Source organism: Salvelinus fontinalis, chromosome 26 (genome assembly GCF_029448725.1).
Source record: "Salvelinus fontinalis isolate EN_2023a chromosome 26, ASM2944872v1, whole genome shotgun sequence".
NCBI lineage: Eukaryota > Metazoa > Chordata > Actinopteri > Salmoniformes > Salmonidae > Salvelinus > Salvelinus fontinalis.
Window position 1 is genome coordinate 42,175,400 of NC_074690.1, and position 25,430 is coordinate 42,200,829.

General features: G+C 43.5%; 1 protein-coding gene across 2 annotated transcripts in view; it reads right to left on the bottom strand.

The window, feature by feature from the left end:
- Positions 1-13,974, bottom strand: part of LOC129824384 (EMILIN-3-like) — a 42,371-nt gene extending 28,397 nt beyond the window's left edge. For both annotated transcript variants that reach the window (XM_055883972.1, XM_055883971.1), the window contains exon 1: positions 13,294-13,974. In XM_055883972.1, coding sequence (XP_055739947.1) covers positions 13,294-13,493 — 200 coding nt within the window. In that variant the 5' untranslated portion in view covers positions 13,494-13,974. The remainder of the gene's footprint in view (positions 1-13,293) is intronic.
- Between the last annotated feature and the right edge of the window lie 11,456 nt (positions 13,975-25,430).

A 25,430-nucleotide genomic window follows, 5' to 3' on the forward strand; every position in this document is an offset into this window, starting at 1 on the left:
CATAGAGGCACAGAATAAGGAAAAACAAAAAGAGGAAAAACAAAAAGAAATGGAGGAACTTATTCAAGAAAGATCCAGTGTAATATATTACAAAAATAAAGCAAACTGGATGGAATATGGGGAAAAATGCACCAAATTCTTTTTCAATCTTCAATTTAGAAAAAACGTATTAAAACTTGTTACAAATGATGGAGTCACGCACGATTCACCAAATGATATTTTGAAAGAGGAAGTAAAGTACTTTAAGAATATATTTTCGTTTCAGGCTCCTCCATCTCCACTAACTGAAACTAATTGTATGAATTTTTCCCCTAATAATAATGTAAAATTAACATCTGTACAGAAAGACTCATGTGAAGGCCTAATTACAGAGGAGGAACTACTTGATGCAATTGAGGGCTTTAAGGATGGGAAAACTCCAGGACTGGATGGCATACCAGTGGAAGTATACAAACATTTTTTTTATATACTCAAAGGACCATTATTAGCTTGTTTTAACCACTCCTATATAAATGATAGATTATCAGACACGCAACAAGAAGGTGTGATATCATTATTACTGAAACAGGACCCAAGTGGTATATATAAAGATCCAGTCCATTTAAAAAATTGGAGACCTCTTACACTTCAGTGTTGTGATGCAAAAATCCTAGCAAAATGCTTGGCGCATAGAATAAAAAAAGTTTTGTCAGATATTATTCATCCTAATCAGACAGGTTTTTTACGTGGACGATACATTGGAGATAATATAAGGCAAGTACTGGAAACAATAGAACACTATGAAATATCGGGGACACCAGGCCTGGTTTTCATAGCTGATTTTGAAAAGGCTTTTGATAAAGTACGACTGAAGTTTATATATAAATGCCTAGAATATTTCAATTTTGGGGAATCTCTTATAAAATGGGTAAAAATTATGTATAGTAACCCTAGGTGTAAAATAGTAAATAATGGCTACATCTCAGAAAGTTTTAAACTATCTAGAGGAGTAAAACAAGGTTGTCCACTATCGGCATATCTATTTATTATTGCCATCGAAATGTTAGCTGTTAAAATTAGATCAAACATTAATATTAAGGGATTAGAATTAGAAATCCAGGGCCTAAAAACTAAGGTGTCATTGTACGCTGATGATTCATGTTTTCTTTTAAAACCACAACTAGAATCTCTCCACGGCCTCTTAGAGGATCTAGATACATTTGCTATCCTCTCTGGATTAAAACCAAATTATGATAAATGTACCATATTACGTATTGGATCACTAAAAAATACACATTTTACATTGCCATGTAGTTTACCAATTAAATGGTCTGACGGTGATGTGGACATACTCGGTATACAAATCCCAAAAGAAAGAAATGATCTCACTCCAATAAATTTTTATAGAAAGTTAGCAAAAATAGATAAGATCTTGCTACCATGGAAAGGAAAATACCTGTCTATTTGTGGGAAAATCACCCTGATTAACTCTTTAATCATATCACAGTTTACCTATTTGCTTATGGTTTTGCCTACACCTAGTACCCTGCTTTTTAAATTATATGAACAAAAAATATTCAATTTTATTTGGAACGGCAAGCCAGATAAAATTAAAAGGGCCTATTTATATAACGAATATGAATTCGGAGGGCAGAAATTATTAAATATTAAAGCATTAGACCTCTCACTAAAGGCATCAGTCATACAAAAGTTATACTTAAATCCAAACTGGTTCTCTAGTAGATTGGTACGAATGTCTCATCCTATGTTCAAGAAGGGCCTTTTTCCCTTTATTCAGATTACACCTGCTCACTTTCGGTTGCTTGAAAAGGAAATAATCTCCAAAATATCTTTATTTTTTAAACAAGCCTTAGAAAGTTGGTTGCAATTTCAGTTTAATCCACCTGAAAGGACGGAACAAATAGTACAACAAATATTGTGGTTAAATTCAAATATAGTAATTGATTAAAAAAAATGTATTTATCGAAGAAATGTTTAAAAAAGGTATAATTTTTGTGAATGATATCATAAATAGGACTGGTGGAGTAATGTCACACATGCAGCTAACACAGACATATGGAAATGTCTGCTCTACCCAAAATTACAACCAATTAATTGCAGCATTACCACAAAAATGGAAGAGGCAGGTGGAAGGGGATAAAAGTAAGGAACTTGTATGTCGGCCTAATATTAAAGAACATAAATGGTTAAAGAAAAGTGTGATAAATAAAAACATACCAATTTCATTTAAGGACCAAAAAACTTACAGCTGTGCCATATAAATTGCAAAATAGTTGGGAAGAGATTTTCGATGTACCCATTCCATGGCACATGGTTTATGAATTGATACGCAAAACAACGCCGGATTCAAAACTTCGAATTTTTCAATTTAAATTATTGTACAAAATTCTTGCAACTAATAGAATGTTATATATATGGGGGATACAATCTTCCCAGCTCTGTAGATTCTGCTGTGAGCAGGCAGAGTCATTAGACCATTTATTTTGGTATTGTCCGCATGTAGCTCGTTTTTGGTCACAGGTCCAGGAATGGTTGAAGAATTGCAACATTTGCGTAGAACTAACGCTACAGATAGCAATACTGGGGGATTTGAAAAGCCATAGTCAATCAATCAATAATATAATAATTATTTTAGCAAAAAAATTTATTTTTAATTTACAATCCGTGGAAGCTATGAGAATAGGAAGATTCAAATCTTTTGTGAAGCATCACAGCACAGTTGAAAAATATATGGCAAATAAAAATCCGAAATGGATGATGTTGGAAGATAGATGGGAAAGGTTGAGTGGAGCTGAAGGGTGGGACTAATAACAAGATAAACAATGTAGGGCATACGGGATCTGTGAAATGTGTATAGGTGCGGAGCTATTGTGAAATAGCACAGTTACAAGTGGAAATCAAACTGGATGGACAACAGAAATAGAGGAAGGACTAAGAACAAACAAGAGAGAACTATTATAAAGTAGACTGTGTCTGTAAAATGTGTATAAGATGTATAAATTGAAGGTAAAAACAGAAATGTTTATCAGTTTACTCCAATTGGGGGATCGGTGGTAGGGTTTGCGGGGAATAATAATAAAGGTATACTCTTTAAAAAAAGTATGTATGTCTATGTAGGTATGTGTATGTATGTATATATGTGTATATGTATGCATACGTGAATGGATATATATATTTACCCAAATAAATATGGGGGATTGGAAATGATGCAGACAATTACATTGGAAGCAACATTCTTTCCGCAATATTAAGCTGATCCACCCCCCCCCCAAAAAAATAAAAATAAAATAAAAAAATAAAAGAGTTGAGGAGTTCACACGCCGTTTCCGGGCAGTCTTCGACCACCCGGAAACGTGGGTGAGTGCCTCTTCCATCTGAGGCAGGAGACGAGGAGCGCCCAGTAGTTCACCCTGCAGTTTAGGACCCTGGCTGCCGGCGCGGGATGGAGCGACTGGGTCCGAATCGACCGTTACTGCTGCAGTCTCCGCAAGGTCGTCCGTCGGGAATTGGCCTGCAGAGACACCGCCCTCACGCTCAACCAGCTGGTGGAACTGTCCATCCGGCTGTACAACCTGCTGGCTACCCGCGGACGTTCTGATCGGGGTCTGGTGGTTCCACCGTACCGCACCCCCTCTCCGATATCCATGGATCTGGAAGGGGCGGTGCGCTGGGAGACCGGAGGGCGTTCTATCTGTGGCCGCAGAGGTCACACTACCGGTCGGTGCCGGGCTGGTTCCTCTGGGGATTAAGGCAGCAGGCAGGGCGCTCTGGCGTCACACCAGGTGAGCCGGCACCATTCTCACCCAGAGCCCTCTGTTGCACATATGTTTGTGTATATCACTTTCCCTGAGTTTTCCCCGCTTTCCTAGCATAAGGCACTCGTCAATTCAGGCACGGCTGGGATTTTTATTGATAGAGCGTTAGCCTATAGTTTAGGGATCCCCATTGTTCCCGTGGCTGTGCCTTTCCCCGGTCACGCCTTACATAGTCGACCATTAGGGTCAGGGTTGATTAGGGAGGTCACCGCTCCTTTGGGCATGGTGACGCATGGGGGTCACAAGGAGAGAATTTGTCTCTTCCTTATTGACTCTCCTGCGTTTCCCGTGGTGCTGGGCCTACCCTGGTTAGCTTGTCATAACCCCACTGTTTCTTGGCCACAGAGTGCTCTCACGGGGTGGTCGCGAGAGTGCTCAGGTAGGTGTTTAGGGGTTTCTGTTGGTGCTACTACATTGCAGAGTCCAGACCAGGTCTCCACCGTGCGCATTCCCCCTGAATATGCCGATTTGGCTCTCGCCTTCTATAAAAATAATTGCCACCTCATCGACGGGGCGATTGTGCTTAATCTCCTGGTAGACGCTGCACTTCCCAGGATTCACGTGTATCCCCTTTCACAGGCGGAGACGGAGGCTATGGAAACCGAATCCCTGCGTCAGGGGTACATTTGGTCCTCCACTTCACCCGCCTCCTCGAGTTTATTTTTTGTTAAGAAGAAGGAGGGAGGTCTGCACCCGTGTATTGACTATCGGGGTCTTAATCAGATCACTGTGAGGTATAGTTACCTGCTACCGCTCATAGCCACAGTGATTGTGTCAATGCACGGGGTGCGCTTCTTCACCAAACTAGATCTCAGGAGCGCTACCAACCTGGTGCGTATCCGGGAGGGAGACGAGTGGAAGATGGCTTTCAGTACCACCTCAGGGTACTATGAGTACCTCGTCATACCGTACGGGTTGATGACTGCGCCATCGGTCTTCCAAGCCTTTGTAGACAAGATTTTCAGGGACCTGTACGGGCAGGGTGTGGTGTTGTATATTGATGACATTTTGATATACTCCGCTACATGCGCCGAGCATGTGTCCCTGGTGCGCAGGGTGCTCGGTCGCCTGTTGGACATGACCTGTACGTCAAGGCTGAGAAGTGCCTGTTCTTCCAACAGTCCGTCTCCTTCCTAGGGTATCGCATTTCCACCTGGAGATGTAGAGTGACCGCATTTCAGCCGTGCGTAATTTGCCGACTCCCACCACGGTAAATGAGGTGCAGCGGTTCTTAGGGTTTGCCATCTACTACCGGAGGTTTATCTGGGGTTTTGGTCAGGTAGCGGCTCCCATTACCTCACTGCTGAAGGAGGGCCCGGTACGCTTGCAGTGGTCAGCTGAGGCGGACAGGGCCTTTAGTCACCTGAGGGCTCTGTTGATCTCGGCTCCCGTGTTGGCCCATCCGGATCCCTCTTTGAAGTTCAAAGTGGAGGTGGATGCGTCCGAGGCTGGGAAAGGAGCTGTGCTCTCTCAGGAGCGGAACTGTGATGTGGGGGACCGGAGGCTGTTGGCTGTTGGCTGTCGTCAAGACCTTGAAGGCGTGGAGACATTGGTTTGAGGGGGCTAGACACCCTTTTCTCATCTGGACTGACAACCACAATCTGGAGTACATCCGGGCAGCAAGGAGACTGAACCCTCGCCAGGGAAGGTGGGCCATGTTTTTCACCCGTTTTGTGTTTACCCTTTCCTACAGACCAGGCTCCCAGAACGTTAAGGCATAATCAATGTCCCGGCTGTATGACACAGAGGAGCGGTCCATGGATCCCACTCCCATACTCCCTGCCTCCTGCCTGGTGGCGCCGGTAGTGTGGGAGCTGGATACGGACATTGAGCAGGCGTTACGTGCAAAGCCCGCTCCCGTCCAGTGTCCCGCTGGGCATCTGTATGTCCTGTCTGCTGTTCGTGAACGGTTGATCTATTGGGCCCACACTTCACCCTCCTCGGGTCATCCTGGGATTGATCGGACAGTGCGCTGTTTGAGCGGGAGGTACTGGTGGCCTACCATGGCTAAGGACGTGAGGGTTTATGTTTCCTCCTGCTCGGTGTGCGCCCAGTGTAAGGTTCCGAGGCACCTACCCAGAGGTAAGCCCTTACCCGTTCCACAGCGGCCTTGGTCGCACCTGTCGGTGGATTTTCTGACTGATCTTCCACTCTCACAGGGTATTACCGCGATCCTGGTCGTTGTGGATTGTTTCTCTAAGTCCTGTCATCTCCTCCCTCTGCCCAGTCTCCCTATGGCCCTACAGACTGTGGAGGCCTTGTTTACACACGTCTTCCGGCACTACGGGGTGCCTGAGGATATAGTGTCTGATCGGGGTCCCCAGTTCACATCTAGGTCTGGAAGGCGTTCATGGAACGTCTGGGGGTCTCGATCAGTCTTACTTCAGGGTTTCACCCTGAGAGTAATGGGCAGGTGGAGAGAGTAAACCAGGATGTGGGTAGGTTTCTGCGGTCCTATTGCCAGGACCGGCTGCGGGAGTGGGCGGCGTTCGTGCCCTGGGCCGAGATGGCACAGAACTTGCTCCTCCACTCCTCCACTAACCTATCTCCCTTCCAGTGCGTACTGGGGTACCAGCCGGTTCTGGCGCCTTGGCATCAGGGTCAGACCGAGGTTCCTGCGCTGGGCGACTGGTTCAGGCACGCGGAGGAGACATGGGAAGGCGTCCGTGTCCACCTTCAGCAGGCCTTGACGCGCCAAAAGAGGAATACAGATCGCCACCGCAGTGAGTCACCGGGTCTGACTCTCGACCCGAAACCTGCCCCTCTGCCTGCCCTGCCGGAAGCTGGGTCCGTGGTTTGTGGGGCCATTTAAAGTCCTGAGGAGAGTGAACAAGGTTTGTTATAGGTTAGAGCTTCCACCCAATTACCGTATTAACCCCTCGTTCCATGTGTCTCTCCTCAGGCCGGTGGTGGCTGGCCCGCTCCAGGAGTCTGAGGTGCGGGAGGTACTTCCGCCCCCTCTGGACATCGTGGGGGCCCCGGCGTACTCCGTTCGCTCAATACTGGATTCGAGGCGTCGGGCGTGGGGCCTTCCGTATCTCGTAGAGTGGGAGGGGTACGGCCCGGAGGAGAGGTGCTGGGTTCCGGTCGAGGACGTGTTGGACCCATCGATGCTGCAGGAGTTCCACCGTCTTCATCCGCATCGCTCTGCGCCTCTCCCCCCGGGTTGTCCCTGCTAGAGCCGCGCGTCAGGTGGGGGGGGGGGGGTACTGTCACAACTTCCGCCCAAGTTGGTCACTCTCCTTGTTCGGGCGCCGTTCGGCGATTGAAGTCACTGACCTTATAGCCATCGCTTATCCTCTTTTAATTTTCCTTTGGTTTTGTCTTGTCTTCCATCACACCTGGTTCCAATCCCATGTTGTGTATTTAACCCTCTGTTCCCCCTCATGTCCTTGTCGGTGATTGTTTATTATAAGTGCTTGTGCATGTCTGTCCTGGTGTGCGTCGGGTTATGTATCCATTATTTGATTGTTCTGTTGTTCTGGTGTTTTTTTTGTTATTAAACTGAGATGAAGGGGGAGGTTAAGGGTGAGATGGAGGTAGTGGGGGAGCTTAAGGGTGAGATAAAGGGGGAGGTTGAGTGTGAGATGGAGGGATAGGGAGGAAGGGGGAGGTTGAGGGTGAGATGGAGGGGGAGGTTGAGGGTGAGACGGAGGGATATGGAGGAAGGGCGAGGTTGAGGGTGAGATGAGGCGGTGGGAGAGCTTAAGGGTGAGATGAAGGGGGAGGATGAGGGTGAGACGGAGGGATAGGGAGGAAGGGGGAGGTTGAGACAGAGGGATAGGGAGGAAGGGCGTGTTTGAGGGTGAGATGGAGGGGGAGGTTGAGGGTGAGACGGAGGGATATGGAGGAAGGGCGAGGTTGAGGGTGAGATGAGGGGATGGAGAACTTAAGGGTGAGATGAAGGTGGAGGTTGAGGGTGAGAAGGAGGGATAGAGAGGAAGGGGGAGGTTGAGGGTGAGATGAAGGGATAGAGAGGAAGGGGGAGGTTGAGACGGAGGGATATGGAAGAAGGGGGAGGTTGAGGGTGAGATCGAGTGATGGGGGAAGGAGAGGTTGATGGGAGAGAGTGACTGAGGAAGGGGAGATTGGGTGTGTGAGATATAGTGAGCAATGGTATGGTGAGTATATAGTGTAGGTAAGGGTCGGGATGAAAACTGTTAAATCAGACCCTCTCTCTGAGTGAATTAAGATGAGGAGAAGTAAGGGTGAGGCGGGTAAAACGGGGTAAAGGCTACTTTGGGCCGGGTCAGGGTTCGTCTCCCTGAAGAATTAGGGTGATGAGGGGTGGGGAGGGAGGGGGAGGGTAAAGACTAAGTAGGGCCAGGTCAAGGTCTGTCTGGTGGGGATGGTAGACGAAAGCAGCAGGTAGCTGGGCTGCTGTCCAGAGTGGTACAGCTCTCAGGGGAAGCCAAGCAACAGAACGGGGAAAATGACCGAACTGAAAACCCCCAGGACCAAACAACAACCTGCCATGTGGAACTCTCTTTCTCTACAATGCACAACATCGCGATGTTCTTCACAGTCCTTTCATCTTTCAGCATGTGTCACTCCTAACAATTCCTATGTTCTTCTTGTGTGTAATAATTGATTTGCAATGACAATCCTTTTAAGTTTTATGATCAAATGAGTAAAAGGGAGAAAAAAACCCAGATCCAGCCACTGTATGTTATCACTTGAGTAAGTATTTGGTGGTGACAAGAAATATTAAAAGCGTTACTAGCATTAGAGCACAAAGAATGTAGCCACATTCTGGCCCCTTGTCGTAGATCTACTGCACTGTTGAATTACTCTGAGGCTGGAATTCCAGTCAAATTGACCATAGTCATGTCTTCATTGACAAACTTAAGTCACACACACACTTCCCACTGGGCACAAACTCGTTTCAACGTATTGTGACGTGGAATCTACGTGGAAAATACATTGGAGTGGAAAAAAGTCATCAACATAATGTGCTGTTTTGAGGGTGACATTTCAACCACAAGATTATGTCATCATGGTAACCAAATGTCAACATAGACAAGCCTATAAAATACACTGAATATACAAAACATTAAGGACACCTGCTCTTTCCATGACATAGACTGACCAGGTGAATCCAGGTGAAAGCTATGGTCCGTTATTGATGTCACCTCTTAATTCCACTTCAATCAGTGCAGATGAAGGGGAGGAGACAGAATAAAGAAGGATTTTTAAAGCCTTGAAACAATTGAGACATGGATTGTGTATCTGTGCCATTCAGAGGGTCAATAGGCAAGAAAATACGATATAAAATCCTTTGAACGGGGTATGGTAGTAGGTGCCCCGTAAACCGGTTTGTGTAAAGAACTGCATTGCTGCTGGGTTTTTAACACTCAGTAGTTTCCCATGTGTGTCCTTTGGTCCACCACCCAATGGACATCCGGCCAACTTGACACAACTGTAGGAAGCAATGGAGTCAACATGGGCCAGCATCCCTGTGGAACGCTTTCGACACCTTGTAGAGTCCATGCCCCGACAAATTAAGACTGTTCTGAAGACAAGGGAGGGATATATCTAATGTTTGGTCAGATCTTTAGCGTTATATCCACTATTAGAAAAAAATACAATAGGCTGGGCAGCAATGCCTCGTGGAGAATTGATCTATCTACAGCTACCCTTTGGTCTCCCATGTTGTAATCTCATCGATCAATGTCTCAACCAAATATTTCCCAATTATCCACGTTTGTAATGACATAGTTTGTCCAGTGGGTTGTCATTTTGTCACAAGCCTCACACCTGACATTGAGGAGATCCTGCCTGGTAGTATTAAGGTTTTAACGTACCCAAAATACAATCAGTGGTCAGTTTATTAGTTACACCCATCTAGTACCTGGTCAGACCCCTCTTTGCCTCCAGAACAGCGTAAATTCTTCTGGGCATGGAAACGTTGCTCAATTGGTATCAAGGGACCTAACGTGTGCCAGGAAAACACTCCCCAGACCACTACGCCACTGCCACCAGCCTATACTGTTGACACCAGACAGGACCATGGACTTATGTTGCTTACGCCAAATCCTGACTCTGCATGACGTAACAGGAACCGGCAATGTTTTTCCACTCCGAAATTGATCAGTGTTGGTGATGGCGTGCCCACTGGAGCCGCTTCTTGTTTTTAACTGATAGGGCTGCCACCCAAAGTGGTCGTCTGCTGCAATAGCCCATCCGTGACAAGGACCGACGAGTTGTGCGTTCCGAGATGCTGTTCTCCACACCACTGTTGTACTGCACAGTTATTGATCTGTTGGTGGTCCGTCTGTTAGTTTGCACGATTCTTGCCATTCTCCTTTGACCTCTCATCAACGAGGAGTTTTCGACCCACAGGACTGCTGCTGAATGGATGTTTTTTGTTTGTCGCAGCATTCTCTGTAAACCGTATACACTGATCGGCGTGAAAAGCCCAAGAGTCCGGACGTTTCTGAGATACTGAAACCGGTGCACCTGGCACCGACGATCATACCGAGCTCAAAGTCGCTTAGGTCACTCGTTTTGCCCATTCTGACGTTCATTCGAACAGTAACTGAATCCCTCGATGCCTGTCTGCCTGCTTTACAGTGCATTCAGAAAATGTTCAGACCCCTTGACTTTTTGTTACGTTACAGCTTTATTCTAAAATTGATTAAATATATTGTTTTCCTCATCAATCTACACACAATACCCCATAATGACAAAGTGAAAAGAGGTTTTTAGAAATTTTTGCAAATGAAATAAAAATAACAACAGAAATGCCTTATTTACATAAGTATTCAGACCCTTTGCTTTGAGACTGCATGTCGAATGCATGTCAGAGCAAAAACCAAGCTATGAGGTTGAAGCAATTGTCCATAGAGCTCCGAGACAGGCCTGTGTCGAGGCACAGATCTGGGGAAGGGTACCAAAATAGGTCTGAAGCATTGAAAGTCCCCAAGAACACAGTGGCCTCCATTATTCTTAAGTGGAAGAAGTTTTGAACCACAGAGCGTCTTCCTAGAGCTGGCCGCCCGGCCACACTGAGCAATCGGGGGAGAAGGGCCTTGGGCAGGGAGTTGACCATGAAGACGTTGGTCACTCTGAAAGAGCACCAGAGTTTCACTGTGGAGATGGGAGAACCTTCCAGAAGGACAACCATCTCTGCAGCAGTCCACCAATCTGTCCTTATGGTAGAGAGGACAGACGGAAGCCACTCCTCAGTAAAAGGCACATGACAGCACACTTGGAGTTTGCCAAAAGGCACCTAAAGACTCTCAGACCATGCAAAACATGATTCTCTGATCTGATGAAACCAATATTGAACTCTTTGGCCTGAATGCCATTCGTCACATCTGGAGGAAACCTGGCACCATCCCTACGATGAAGCATGGTGATGGCAGTATCATGCTGTGGGGATATTTTTCAGCGACAGGGACTGGGAGACCAGTCAGGATCGAAGGAAAGATGAAAGGAGCAGAGTACAGAGAGATTCTGAAAACCTGCTCCAGAGCTCTCAGAACCTCAGACTGGGACTAAGGTTTACCTTCCAACAAACCAATGACCCTAAGCACAGAGCCAAGACAACGCAGGAGTGGCTTCAGGAGAGGTCTCTGAATGTCCTTGAGTGGCCCAGCCAGAGACAGGCCTGAACCCATTCGAACATAGCTGTGCAGCGACGCTCCCCATCCAACCTGACAGAGCTTGAGAGGATATTCAGAGAAGAATGGGAGAAACTACCCAAATACAGGTGTACCAAGCTTGCAGCATCATACCCAAGAAGACTCAAGGCTGTAATCGCTGCCAAAGGTGCTTCAACAAAGTACGGAGTAAAGGTTCTGAAAAAGTATGTAAATGTGATTTTTCAGTTGTTTATTTGTAATACATTGGCAATAATGTCTAAAAACCTGTTTTTGCTTTGTCATTATGGGGTATTGTGTGTAGATTGATCAGGTCAAAAAAACGACTACGTTTTTTTCCCTTCTCAACAACATTGATTCCCTGAATTTAGCATCTCTTGTTTTGTATTATCTTCATGTTTATTATTATTAAACTCGCCTTCTGCACCTGCTTCCTGACTCCCTGTGTGTATTTTATAGTTATAGCTTAATGTTAGCTTGCTAACGTTGAACCTAATTGGTTAGCGCTTTAGCTACCTGCAGATTAATACTAAAGCTATGACAATGTTTGTATTGGTAGTAGTATGAGTTGGGGTTATCCCGGTTCATTGTTTAGCTAGCTATGTCTAAACAAAAAACTCCACTTCGCCAGATGATTACATGACCCATCAAGTTAGCCAGGTGTGTCTGCGGGTTATTACAGACATCTATTGTATTTCATGAACATGTGTACATGTCTAGACAATAGTGATCCATCCACCTAGCTAGATGTGTCTGGGGGTGATTACGGCCATCTATTGTATTTCATGAACATGTGTACATGTCTAGACAATAGTGATCCATCCACTTAGCTAGATGTGTCTGGGGGTGATTACGGCCATCTATTGTATTTCATGAACATGTGTACATGTCTAGACAATAGTGATCCATCCACTTAGCTAGATGTGCCTGTGGGGTGATTACGGCCATCTATTGTATTTCATGAACATGTGTACATGTCTAGACAATAGTGATCCATCCACTTAGCTAGATGTGTCTGGGGGTGATTACGGCCATCTATTGTATTTCATGAACATGTGTACAAGTCTAGACAATAGTGATCCATCCACTTAGCTAGATGTGTCTGGGGGTGATTACGGCCATCTATTGTATTTCATGAACATGTGTACATGTCTAGACAATAGTGATCCATCCACTTAGCTAGATGTGCCTGTGGGGTGGTTATAGCATTTCCTACACGTGGCCCATCAATTTAGACAAGTGACATCTAATTATGATCAAATATATATAAAATATTTTTACCTGGACACTTTATACCTTTGAAATTTCTACTACGCAAGTAACCATTTCATTGTACCGTGTACACCTTCTGTATCCTGTGTGTGAGTCAAATCAAGGTAGCTTTTTTTGATAGTGTGTGCTTACCAGCGACAGTAATGTGAAAAACAACCTGACTTGCACCATTGTCAGATTAGGATATAGGCCAAGGACTGGATAAAGTGTAGTTTTACCTGGAGTTATTTCTCCATGATGTTTATCCTCAGTCACAGACGGTTTTAAATGTGAACCGTAGAGAAAGGCTGACAGTGTATGATAGAGAGAGAGAAACCACAAGTCAATTCAGATAGTGTTATTGAAGCGATACGCTAACCATACTATTATTACCCATTCGTGATGTGTTGCTCAAGTGAAAATACAGCTGAAGGTGGTTTCCCCTGTAGTATTGTAAATTGTTTTGGATAAGATCTATAAGTCCATATTTCTACTTGCAATGGAAATCCCTATTGCCATGTAAATCACTTTGAGCACTTGGAGAGAAGCTGTATTAATCCAAGTCATTACAAAGTGTTCCCTGTACAGGTGAGGCTAGAAACAGTTTCAGGAGGTGCACTTACTTGTGGCGGCCCATGGGTTTGCCCGGGGTGTAGTGTGAGTTGACTCCAGACTTGTACAGGTTGTATCTGTTGCCATGGCCTCCTCCATAGAACGGGTTCCCATGGCCTGTTCCATAGAAGGTTCCTTTGGCGTCCACCAGTGACAGCAACAGTCCTAGAATGAAGGGCTGCAAAGCGGCTTGAGGCAACCTGGACCTCATCTTCTCTTCCAAAATAGCACCCGTGGAAAAGCACCAAAAAGGAGGACAAAGACGAACAACTGATGGACAGATTGAGAACCAAAGCAAAAAAAAATAGACAAGCTGTGTGTTAGGATCCTGGTGCCTCGAGTGTTTTTGTCTTGTCTTCAGTCAGCCCTGAGGGAAACCTGTCGACGCGTACATCTGCAGAGTGCACAGCATCCTGACCCGTCCTGCACCTCTTCTCTTCTGTTTTCTTCAACACACACTCTCTCAGACAACTGCCAGCGACAGGCAGAGCGGAAGGAAAACTAGAGAAGGAGAAGGGAAGAGGGAAAGAGGGAGGGAGAGAGCACAACCAAAGGTAAAGTAAAAGAGAGAGAGAGAGAGATAGAGATAGAGAGGGTGTCTAGGAATGCCACATATCCATATGCACATGCGAGTGTGTGTGTGAAAAGGGCGACTTTTCTGATTCAGCTTCCTCCGTCTTCTGTGCTCTGTGTGTGTGTGAGGGTGTGTGTGTGGCGCAGCGTGCTGTACTACTGACTATGAGGGGGCAGGCTGACAGGCCTGCCCCCCAACCCCAGCCCCAGCCACTACCCCTGCCCTTAGCCCTGCCCTGAAATGCTACCCAGCCCAGACACAGGGGAACAACCCCATACTTTCTCTCAGATTCAGATAAGCTTTATTAGCATGAATGACGAGGCCACTGTTGCTAAAGCTATATGACATCAACAATAACAGTAAAAAATGAATAATAAAATTGGTGTTCAGAGAAAGGGGAATATATATATATATATATATATATATATATATATATATACACACGTATAAATACTACAATATACAGTACCAGTCCAAATTTTCGACCCACCTGCTCATTCAAGGGTTTTTCTTTATTTTTCAATTTTTGTACATTGTAGAACAATAGTGAAGACATCGAAACTATGAAGTAACACATATGGAATCACCAAAGAAGTGTTAAACAAATCAAAATATATTTTATATTTGAGATTCTTCAAAGTAGCCAATCTTTGCATCAGGTTTCAACAACAGGGGCAGGCTAACGACAGGTCAAGGCAGGCAGGGGTCGGTAATCCAGAGTAGGGGCAAAGGCACAGGACTGCAGGCAGGCTCAGAGTAAGGACAGGCAAGTGTCAAAACCAAGAGGACGAGAAAACTGGGGAGAGACTGGGGAAAAGCCGTAGCTGAGACAAAATGCTGGTAGACTTGAACAAACAAGATGAAGTGGCACAGACAGACAGAAAACACAGGTATAAATACCCAGGGGAGAAGTGGAGAAGATGGGCAACACCTGAAGGGTGGTGGAGACAAGCACAGATCAGGGTGTGACACTTTGCCTTGATGACAGCTTTGCACACTCTTGGCATACAGAAGATAGCCCTATTTAGTATTTCTGTCTACCATCCCTACCTTGTCACAACACAACTGATTGGCTCAAGCAAATGAGGAAGTAAAGAATTTCAAGAAATTCACTTTTAACATGCCACACCTGTTAATTGAAATGCATTCCAGGTGACAACCTCATGAAGCTGGTTGAGAGAATGCCAAGAGCGTGCAAAGCTGTCATCAAGGCAAAGGGTGGCTACTTTGAAGAATATGAAATATGAAATATATTTTGATTTGTTTAACCCTTTTTTGCTTACTACCTGATTCCATAAGTGGTATTTCATAGTTTTGATGTCTTCACTATTATTCTACAATGTAGAAAACAGTACAAATAAAGAAAAACATTTGATTGAGTGGGTGTCCAAACTGTTGACTGGTACTGTATATTTTTTATGAATATAAATAAAATAATTTAAATGATATATTATTTATAATAATGTGATGATCTAAAAAGCATTTTGATAATTAAACAAAACATAAAAAAGAAGATGTATATCGGTACAGTGAGATCATTGTGTAACAACATTAAATAGGTTCAATGAGATATACAACGATATTGTATATGGAATGCATGCATTTGTCAGTAGTGTGTGTGAGTGTGCGCCTGTGCATAAGGGTGTGTGTGGATAAGTGTATGTTATTTGATGTATTCCTTGATGTGCAACTTTGGTTGTAGAAGTGGGGGGCATAATATATATGCCTTCCCCTGTTGGATTAATAGGGCTAGGGTGCTTTTTTCTCAAATTCTGCCTGACTGACGTGCCCAAAGTAAAGCCAGGATATGCATGTAATTGGTACCATTGGGAAGACAACACTTTGAAGTTTGTATGAATGTTAAAATAATGTAGGAGACTATAACACAATAGATAAAGTAGGAAAAAATCCAAAGAAAATCCAACCCGAATGAGTTTTTATTTTAGAGCCCATGCTCTTACAATGGAAAGTAGACGGACATTCTGAAATCTAGCTCTCAGGATGCAATCCCTATGGCTTCCACTGGGTGTCAGCACTCAGAATTCAAGGTTTCAGGCTTGTTTCTTCCAAAACGAATAAAAATAATGAGTTTTACCACAGGGACACAGACTTGGAAATGTGTGTATGTGAGCGCTAGGAAGAGGACACGCACCTGCTAATATCGTTTTCCTATTGAACATACTTCTTTCCGTATTAAATATTTTAGTTTAAAAACATTTTAGGGAATCTGAGGATTTAATAGAAACATATTTTGACTTGTTGAAACAAAGTTTAGGCGAAGATTTTTGGATTCCTATCTTGGCATGTTGAAAGAGTGGATTACTCAAATCGATTGCGCCAACTAAACTGACTTTTTGGGATATAAAGAAGGATTTTATCTAACAAAATGACACTACATGTCATAGCTGGGACCCTTTGGATAAAAAATCAGAGGATTATTTTCAAAAAGTAAGTTAATATTTAATCTCTATTTGTGAATTTATGAAACCTGTGATGAAGTAAAAATATTTTTATGTGAGGCGCCATCCTCAAACAACCGCATGGCATGGTTTCACTGTAAAGCTTGCTGTAAATCGGACAGTGCAGTTAGATTAACAAGAATTTAATATTTTAATCGATATAAGTATGTTCATAAATGTTTAATATCCCACATTTTTATGATTATTTATTTAAGTTGCGCACCCTCCAGTTTCACGGAAGTTCTCCCGCTAGCGGGATGCCTAGCCTTTTAATAAACTGTTGTTAATTCGATGTTGTCTATATCTGGGTCTTACCTGGAACGTGATCATTTTGTTTTTATTATGGATTCCCTTGGCAGCAGCTACTCTTCCTGTGGTCTGTCAAAATTAAGGCAGTTATACAATTTAAAAAATGTTACAATACATTCATAACAGATTTCACAACACACTAAGTGTGTGCCCTACTCCACTACCACATATCTACAACACAAAATCCATGTGTACGTTTGTGTATAGTGCGTATGTTATCATGTGTGTATGCATGAATGTGTCTGAGCCTATGTTTGTGTTGCTTCACAGTCCCTGCTGTTCCATAAGCTGTATTTTTAAATCTGATTCTATTGCTTGCATCAGTTACCTGATGTAGAATAGAGTTGCATGTAGTCATGGCTCTATGTAGTACTGTGCGCCTCCCATAGTCTGTTCTGGACTTGGGGACTGTGATGAGACCTCTGGTGGCATATCTTGTGGGGTATGCATGGGTGTATGGTATGCATGGGTTACCTGATGTGAAATAGTGTAGCATGGGTGTCCGAGCTGTCTGCTAGTAGTTTTAACAGACACCTCGGTGCATTCAGTATGTCAACACTTGTAGTGATAAAACCAATCTCTCCTTCAATCTGAGCCATCAGATATTTACATGCATATTGTTAATGTTAGCACTCCGTGTACATTTAAGGGCCAGCCGTGCTGCCCTGTTCTGAGCCTATTGTAATTGAGGTCTTTCTTTGTGGCACCTGGCCACACGACTGAACAGTAGTCCAGGAGCGACAAAACCAGGGCCTGTAGGACCTGCCTTGTTGATAGTGTTGTTAAGAAGGCAGAGCAGCGCTTTATTATGGACTTCTCACATCTTAGCTACTGTTCTTTCAACATGTTTTGACCATGACAGTTAACAATCCAGGGTTATTCCAAGCAGTTTATTCACCTTAACCTGCTCAATTTCCACATGATTCATTATAAGATTTAGTTAAGGTTTAGGGTTTAGTGAATGACTTGTCCCAAATACAATGCTTTAAGTTCTTTCAATATTTCGAAATAACTTATTCCTTGTCACCCATACTGAAACTAACTGCTGCAGTTATTTCACTCACTGTAAGTATAGTGACAAGTATAGTGTTGAGTCATCCACATACATAGGTAGACGCAAGATGGCGTCGGAGCAGAAGGCAGACGTTTTACGTGGCCCCAACCGATTGTTTTTTTTTTTTTTTTATCTGCATTGTTTAGAACTTATTTTTTATACTATTTTTGTACATAATGTTGACGCTACCGTCTCTTATGATGAAAATAACTTTTAGACATCAGGACTACGATTACTCACCATGGACTAGCATAATTATTTTTCTCTGACGACCCCGAGGCAGAGACCCCGAGGCAGAGGACATACCGCTTACACGGGATCAGGCCCCGACCCCAGTGATCTGCGTGATGAGGAGGTGTAGAAAGAGAGGCTGGACGGCGGGCTGCCTTCTGAGGAGTCGGAGGCGATCGAGTAAACCCCCACTCTCCTCAATTCTGCTAGCAAACATGCAATCTTTGGAAAATAAAATGGACGAGTAATTGGGAAGATTAAACTACCAACGGGACATTAAAAACTGTAACATCTTATGTTTCACCGAGTCGTGGCTGAACGACGACAATATCAACATACAGCTGGCTGGTTATATGATGTACCAGCAGGATAGAACAGCAGCGTCTGGTAAGACAAGGGGCGGCAGTCTGCGTATATTTGTAAACAACAGCTGGTGCACGATATCTAGAGTTTCTCATGATATGCTGCAGACCACAATACCTACCGAGAGAGTTTTCATCTATATTCTTTGTAGCTGTTTACATACCACCAGAGTCAGAGGCTGGCACTAAGATAACGTTGAATGAGCTGTATTCCGCCATAAGCAAAAAAGAAAACGCTCACCCAGAGGCGGCGCCCCTAGTAGCCCGGGGACTTTAATGCAGGGAAACTTAAATCAGTTTTACCAAATTTCTATCAGCATGTTAAATGTGCAACCAGAGGGAAAATAACTATCGAACACCTTTACTCCACACACAGAGATGCATACAAAGCTCTCTCTCGACCTCCATTTGGTAAATCTCACCATAATTCCATCCTCCTGATTCCTGCTTACAAGCAACAATTAAAGCAGGAAGCACCAGTGACTAGATAAAAAAAGTGGTCAGATGAAGCAGATGCTAAGCTACAGGACTGTTTTGCTATCACAGACTGGAATATGTTCCAGGATTCCTCCAATGGCAATGTTCCTAGGCCGTCATTGACAATAACAATTTGTTATTCACTGACTTGACAAGTTAAATAAAAGTAAAATAAAAATATAAAATACAATTGAGGTACACCACATATGTCACATAGTACACCACATGTCATTGGCTTCATCAATAAGTGCATCAATGACGTCGTCCCCACAGTGACCGTACATACGTACCCCAACCAGAAGACATGGATTACAGGCAGCATCCGCACTGAGCTAAAGGCTAGAGCTGCCGCTTTCAAGGAGCGGGACTCTAACCCGGAAGCTTATAAGAAATCCTGCTATGCCCTCCGACGAACCATCAAACAGGCAAAGCAACAATACAGGACTAAGATCGAGTCATATTACACCAGCTCTGATGCTCGTCGGATGTGGCAGGGCCTGCAAACCTTTACAGACTACAAAGGGAAAAACAGCCGAGAGCTGCCCAGTGACACGAGCCTACTGGCCAAGCTAACTACTTCTATGCTCGCTTTGAGGCAAATAACACTGAAACTGGCATGAGAGCACCAGCCAGACGGATTACCAGGACGTGTACTGCGAGCATGCGCTGACCAACTAGCAAGTATCTTCACAGACATTTTCAACCTCTCCCTGTCCGTGTCTCTAATACCAACATGTTTTAAGCAGACCACCATCGTGCCTGTACCCAAGAACACTAAGGTAACCTGCCTAAATGTCAACCGACCTGAAGAATTCACGTCTGTAGCCATGAAGTGCATTGAAAGGCTGGTCATGGCTCACATTAACGCTATTATCCCAGAAACCCTAGACCCACTCCAATTTGCATACTGCCCCAACAGATCCACAGATGATGCAGTCTCTATTGCACTCTACACTGTCCTTTCACATCTGGACAAAAGGAACACCTGTGTGAGAATGCTATTCATTGACTACATCTCTGCGTTCAACACCATAGTGCCCTCAAAGCTTATCAATAAGCTAAGGACCCTAGGACTAAACATCTCCCTCTTCAAGGTGTTCCTGAACTTCCTGACGGGGCGCCCCCAGGTGGTGAGGGTAGGTAACAACACATCCGCCACGCTGATCCCCAACACAGGGGCCCCTCAGGGGTGCGTGCTCAGCTCCCTCCTGTACTCCCTGTTCACTCATGACTGCACGGCCAGGCACAACTCCAACACCATTATTACATTTTCTGATGACACAACAGTGGTGTCATCGGAAAATGCCTGATCATTGACAACAACGAGACAGCCTATAGGGAGGAGGTCAGAGACCTGGCCGTGTGGTGCCAGGACAACAACTTCTCCCTCAACGTGATCAAGACAAAGGAGATGATTGTGGACTACAGGAAAAAGATGCCCGAGCATGCCCCCATTCTCATCGACTGGGGCTGCAGTGGAGCAGGTTGAGAGCTTCAAGTTCCTTGGTGTCCACATCACCAACAAACTAACATGGTCCAAGCACACCATGACAGTCATGAAGCGGGCACAACAAAACCTATTCCCCCTCAAGAGACTGAAAAGATTTGTCATGTGTCCTCAGATCCTCAAAAGGTTCTACAGCTGCACCATTGATAGCATGCTGACTGGTTGCATCACTGCCTGGTATGGCAACTGCTCGGCCTCTGACCACAAGGCACTTCAGAGGTTAGTGAGAACGGCCCAGTACATTACTGGGGCCAAGCCTCCTGCCATCCAGGACCTCTATACCAGGCAGTGTCAGAGGAAGGCCCTAAAAATGGTCAAAGACTCCAGCCACCCTAGTCATAGACTGTTCTCCCTGCTAACACATGGCAAGCGGTACCGGAGCGCCAAGTCTTGGTCCAAGATGCTTCTAAACAGCTTCTACTCCCAAGCCATAAGACTCCTGAACATCTAGTCAAATGGCTACCCAGACTATTCGCATTGCCCCCCCCCCCCTTCTCCACACCACTGCCACTCTCTGTTGTCATCTATGCAGTCACTTTAATTACCTACCTACATGTACATACTACCTCAACTAACCGGTGCCCCCGCACATTGACTCTGTACCGTTTATCTCCCTGTATATATTGTTATTTTTACTGCTGCTCTTTATTTATTTGTTACTTTTATCTCTTATTCTTATCTGTATTTTTTTAACTGCACCGTCGGTTAGGGGCTCGAAAGTAAGCATTTCACTGCAAGGTTTACACCTCTTGTATTCGGCGCATGTGACTAATACAATTTGAATTGATTTGATTTGACACATTGGCTTTACTCAAAGCCAGTGGCATGTCATTAGTAAAGTTTGGAAAAAATAAGTGGCCAAGACAGCTGTTCTGGGGAATTCCTGAATCCACCTGGATTATGTTGGAGAGGCTTCCATTAAACACCTCCTGTTCTGTTAGACAGGTAACTCTTTATCCAGTTTCACAGCTTATCTATCTCGCCAAATAGTTTTCATACTGTACATCCAAGAGAACTGGGGAGAGAGAAAAAAAAAAAAAACGATTGTATCCATGTATTGCCTTCTACTGTATTGTTAATGTGAAGATGTGAAATGCGTTCCGGACTTAAGACTTCTCAGCCTAGAGAACTCCCTGGGCCCAACTGTCAACTAGGGTCCCACAATAACAGTAGGCTATGTGACCCACACTGCAGTCCTTTGCTGATAGAGCCCCCAGAGACTGTCTTAATGAAAGCACTTTAGTGAAACAGCATACCACTCAGTTAGTTTCATCACTTTAACCCCGCTGTGACCCATCACTGGCTCTTTCTAAGGCACTTTTACTGGACATTATCTTATTAGATGCAGCCATAAAGCTACTAGAGAGAGCGAGAGAGAGAGAGAGAGAGAGAGTTTAGATTCCTGGGTTGTGACATCAGCCACTTATCCCAGAGTTAAGACACCTGATCCATTCTCAAAGTAGTGACCTGGGAAATTACCCGCTCTCTATAAAGAGAGGGAGATGGAAAAGGAAGTATTTATTTCACTTATTGTGGATTTCTCTCCAGTTTAGCAGCTGCTGCCAGAGGAAAGCAATTGGCCTGGGTTACGTGTGTACACAATCAGCTCTATTAGATGGAGACACAGTATGTTGAGTTACCTTCGCCATGCTTTTGCCAATGGACATGGGCCATTGACGCCTCATGGTGTGTAAGGGAGGAGAAGGAGGGTGTTTGCTCTTGCGTTCATACTGTATGCGTGTGTGTGCACATGTGATTGTTAGTTTTCATGTAGCCTAAAGTTAGTTTTCATTAATCTTGTATCAACGACCACAATAAATGCATTAAGGATCGGTGTCCTGAAATCAGGACAGTTGTTGCTCAATATGCGATAATGTGATTAGAATGACGTTGGAAACAAAAGCCAACTTTCCGGGACATAGACATGTCTTATATGGGCAGAAAGTTTAAATTATTGTTCATCTAATTGCAGTGTCCAATTCACAACAACAAAACATTTTTATCATGGCAACTGGTATGATACATTCACCTCTGAAGGTAAATAATTTGTTTATATTCAGTAATCTTGCTCTGATTTGTCATCCAGAGGGTCCCAGAGATAAAATGTAGCATAGATTTGTTTAATAAAATACATTTTTATATTCTAACATGATCCATGTTGTATACAGCATTTCTCATGAATTCCATCACTTTCAACTTGCCACAAAACAATCGATGTAATATAAACCTTAACTTCTTGCGACTACAGGGGGTGCTGTTTTCTCATTAGCATAATTGCATTACAGATTAAATGGCTTGCTACTAAATTCTTGCTCGTACAATATGCATATTATTACTATTATTGGATAGAAAACACTCTCTAGTTTCTATAGGCGTTGGAATTTTGTCTCTGAGTGGAACAGAACTCATTCTACAGCAATTTCCCTGACATGGAGTCAGATTTCACACATTTTGGCCCCTGATCTGGAGTCAGTTTAAAGACCACTGTGAACGCTATCAGGATACGGACACTGCTTACGTCTTCCCCTGGATGCCTTTACGTGATGACGATTTGAATGGTATCGATTGCGCAATCACAGCCACTATAAATGAAAAAAACCTGTAGGTAGGAACTCTTTTCCAGCTGCGTCGGGCGCGCGGTGGACACCGACCTGCTCTTTTTCCAAGCATTAGTGTAGCCAGTAATATTTCTCAGGTCATGTTTTTACTCGTTATAGGAGTTAAAAACATCATAAGGTAGTTAATTTAAACCGTTTTATAGCAATTTATATCCGTTTAGTGCGCATTTTGGGACATTTATTTCTGAGACACTTTGAAGCGCCGGGCAGGTTTCCAGTTCATGCCGAACGCAGTTGGCATTTCCACATGGCAAGAGGACAGCTTTCGACCAAAAGACGATTAGACCCAAGAAAGGATTCTTTGCCCAAGATTCTGATGGAAGAACAGCTCAAAGTAGGAACAATTTATTATGATAAATCGTGTTTCTGTCGAAAAATATTAATCGCTTATGACGCCATCTTGTTAGACGTAGCTTCGCTTGGCGCAAACTGTATTGAAAAGTAAGGATAATTTAAAAAATGTAAATCAGCGATTGTATTAAGAATTAAATTGTCTATCAATCGCTGTCCACCCTATATTTTTTAGTCACGTTTATGAGTATTTATGTATAAGACTAGATCACTGTCTAATATGGCGCACGACATTGTCTGACCAGCTGGGCAACTTTTGTCATTGTCTAACCATGATTTTGGTGGCTAAATATGCACATTTTCGAACAAACTGTATATGTATGTTGTAATGTGATGTTACAGGAGTGTCATCTGAAGAATCCTGAGAAGGTTAGTGAAAAAATTAATATATTTTGGCGATGTTTACGTTATCGCTCTCTTTGGCTAGAATCAATGCTCTGGTAACGTTTGCATATGTGCTAAGCTAATATAACGATTTATTGTGTTTTCGCTGTAAGACACTTAGAAAATCTGAAATATTGTCTGTATTCACAGGATCGGTGTCTTTCGATTAGTGTATGCTGTGTATTTTTACGAAATGTTTGATGATTAGTAATTATGTAAACACGTTGCTCTATGTATTTATTCTAGTCCATTTGTGACGGTGGGTGCAATTGTAAACTATGATATCTACCTGAAATATGCACATTTTTCTAACAAAACCTATCCTATACCATAAATATGTTATCAGACTGTCATCTGATGAGGTTTTTTCTTGGTTAGTGGCTATCGATATCTTAGTTTAGCCGAATTGGTGATAGCACCTGATGGAGTAAGAAACTGATGGAGTTAGAAAAGTGGTGTCTTTTGCTAACGTGGTTAGCTTATAGATTTACATATTTTGTCTTCCCTGTAAAACATTTTAAAAATCTGAAATGGTGGCTTTATTCACAAGATCTGTATCTTTCATTAGGTGTCTTGGACTTGTGATTTAATGATATTTAGATGCTACTATTTAATTGTGACGCTATGCTAGGCTATGCTACTCAGTGTGGGGGGGGGGGGGGGGGTGGGGGGTGCTCCCGGACCCGGGGTAGATACTCGTGAAAGGTTAAACCTTGTTTCACCCAGTCAAGTTTGGTTTCTGTGCAATCCTTAGACACTCTAGAAGGCAACCAAAATTCGCTGCGTCATTCTACATTATGTATTGGCTACACAACACCTTTTTTAGCCCACAAAGGACAGAAATCATTACGCACCAATGAGACGGGCGGTTTTCACTTTGTTGACTGTATCTTGGTCCAATGACCACCTATCATTTTGAAACATAGCTAGCTAGATAGCCAAAAGGGCTTTGCATGAGTATGTGATGGTCCTTTGTATAAGTAAAAGCCATTGTACTAAGCCCGCGCACAACACGATTAATTGTCCATTGAAAATTGAAAGAAAGAAGAAGAGTTTGCATTACACACAGCTTGTATAACTTGTCTACTAAGAGTATAAACGCTAAATCGAACTTCAAGTATACACATTTGAATGAAATTAATGCAGAAATTAAGAGTGACACAAGGAGTCCTGCTCGCAAGGAAGGAGAAGATAGTAACGTGACTTTTTCAGATCAGTAAGTAAAATACGTTTTTGCTTCTCTTGCTAATCCAGTTGTTTACATGATTGCATATTAATTTATGATATTTGTCTTTGATTTCTATATATGTATATATAATATATAGACCTGTGGCATACAATATATTAGTATAGTCTATGCGTCTTATTACCTATTGGTCCACATATTTCATTATAGTGATCATGATCCCAAAACTCTTTATCCTATATATATATATATGTTTATAGATGTGTTGTGTATTTGATGTATTGATGCAGTGTTCACCCCCTGCTAAAATAAAGGTTAAATAAAAATAAGTAATAGTAATATTTTTTTATTTTTTTATCCTCAATAGTGGCCGTGGGAGACAACTTCAAAAGCACCACATTTAAGTCCTCCATCCCCCACACATTCATATGTAGGAACTGGGTTCTACAGTTTGACCCCACTGCCCACCGTCTCTGGCTCCACACCCACCCCGCCCAGCCATCTAGAGGTGTGAAGGTTAGTGTCTTTTCTGTAAGGAAGCTAATTATCCATCATATATGAGATTCCTGGGAGTGTGTAAACTTATATTTTTATTATCATAGAATGTGTGTATGTTCTCTATAGTTATGTACAGAC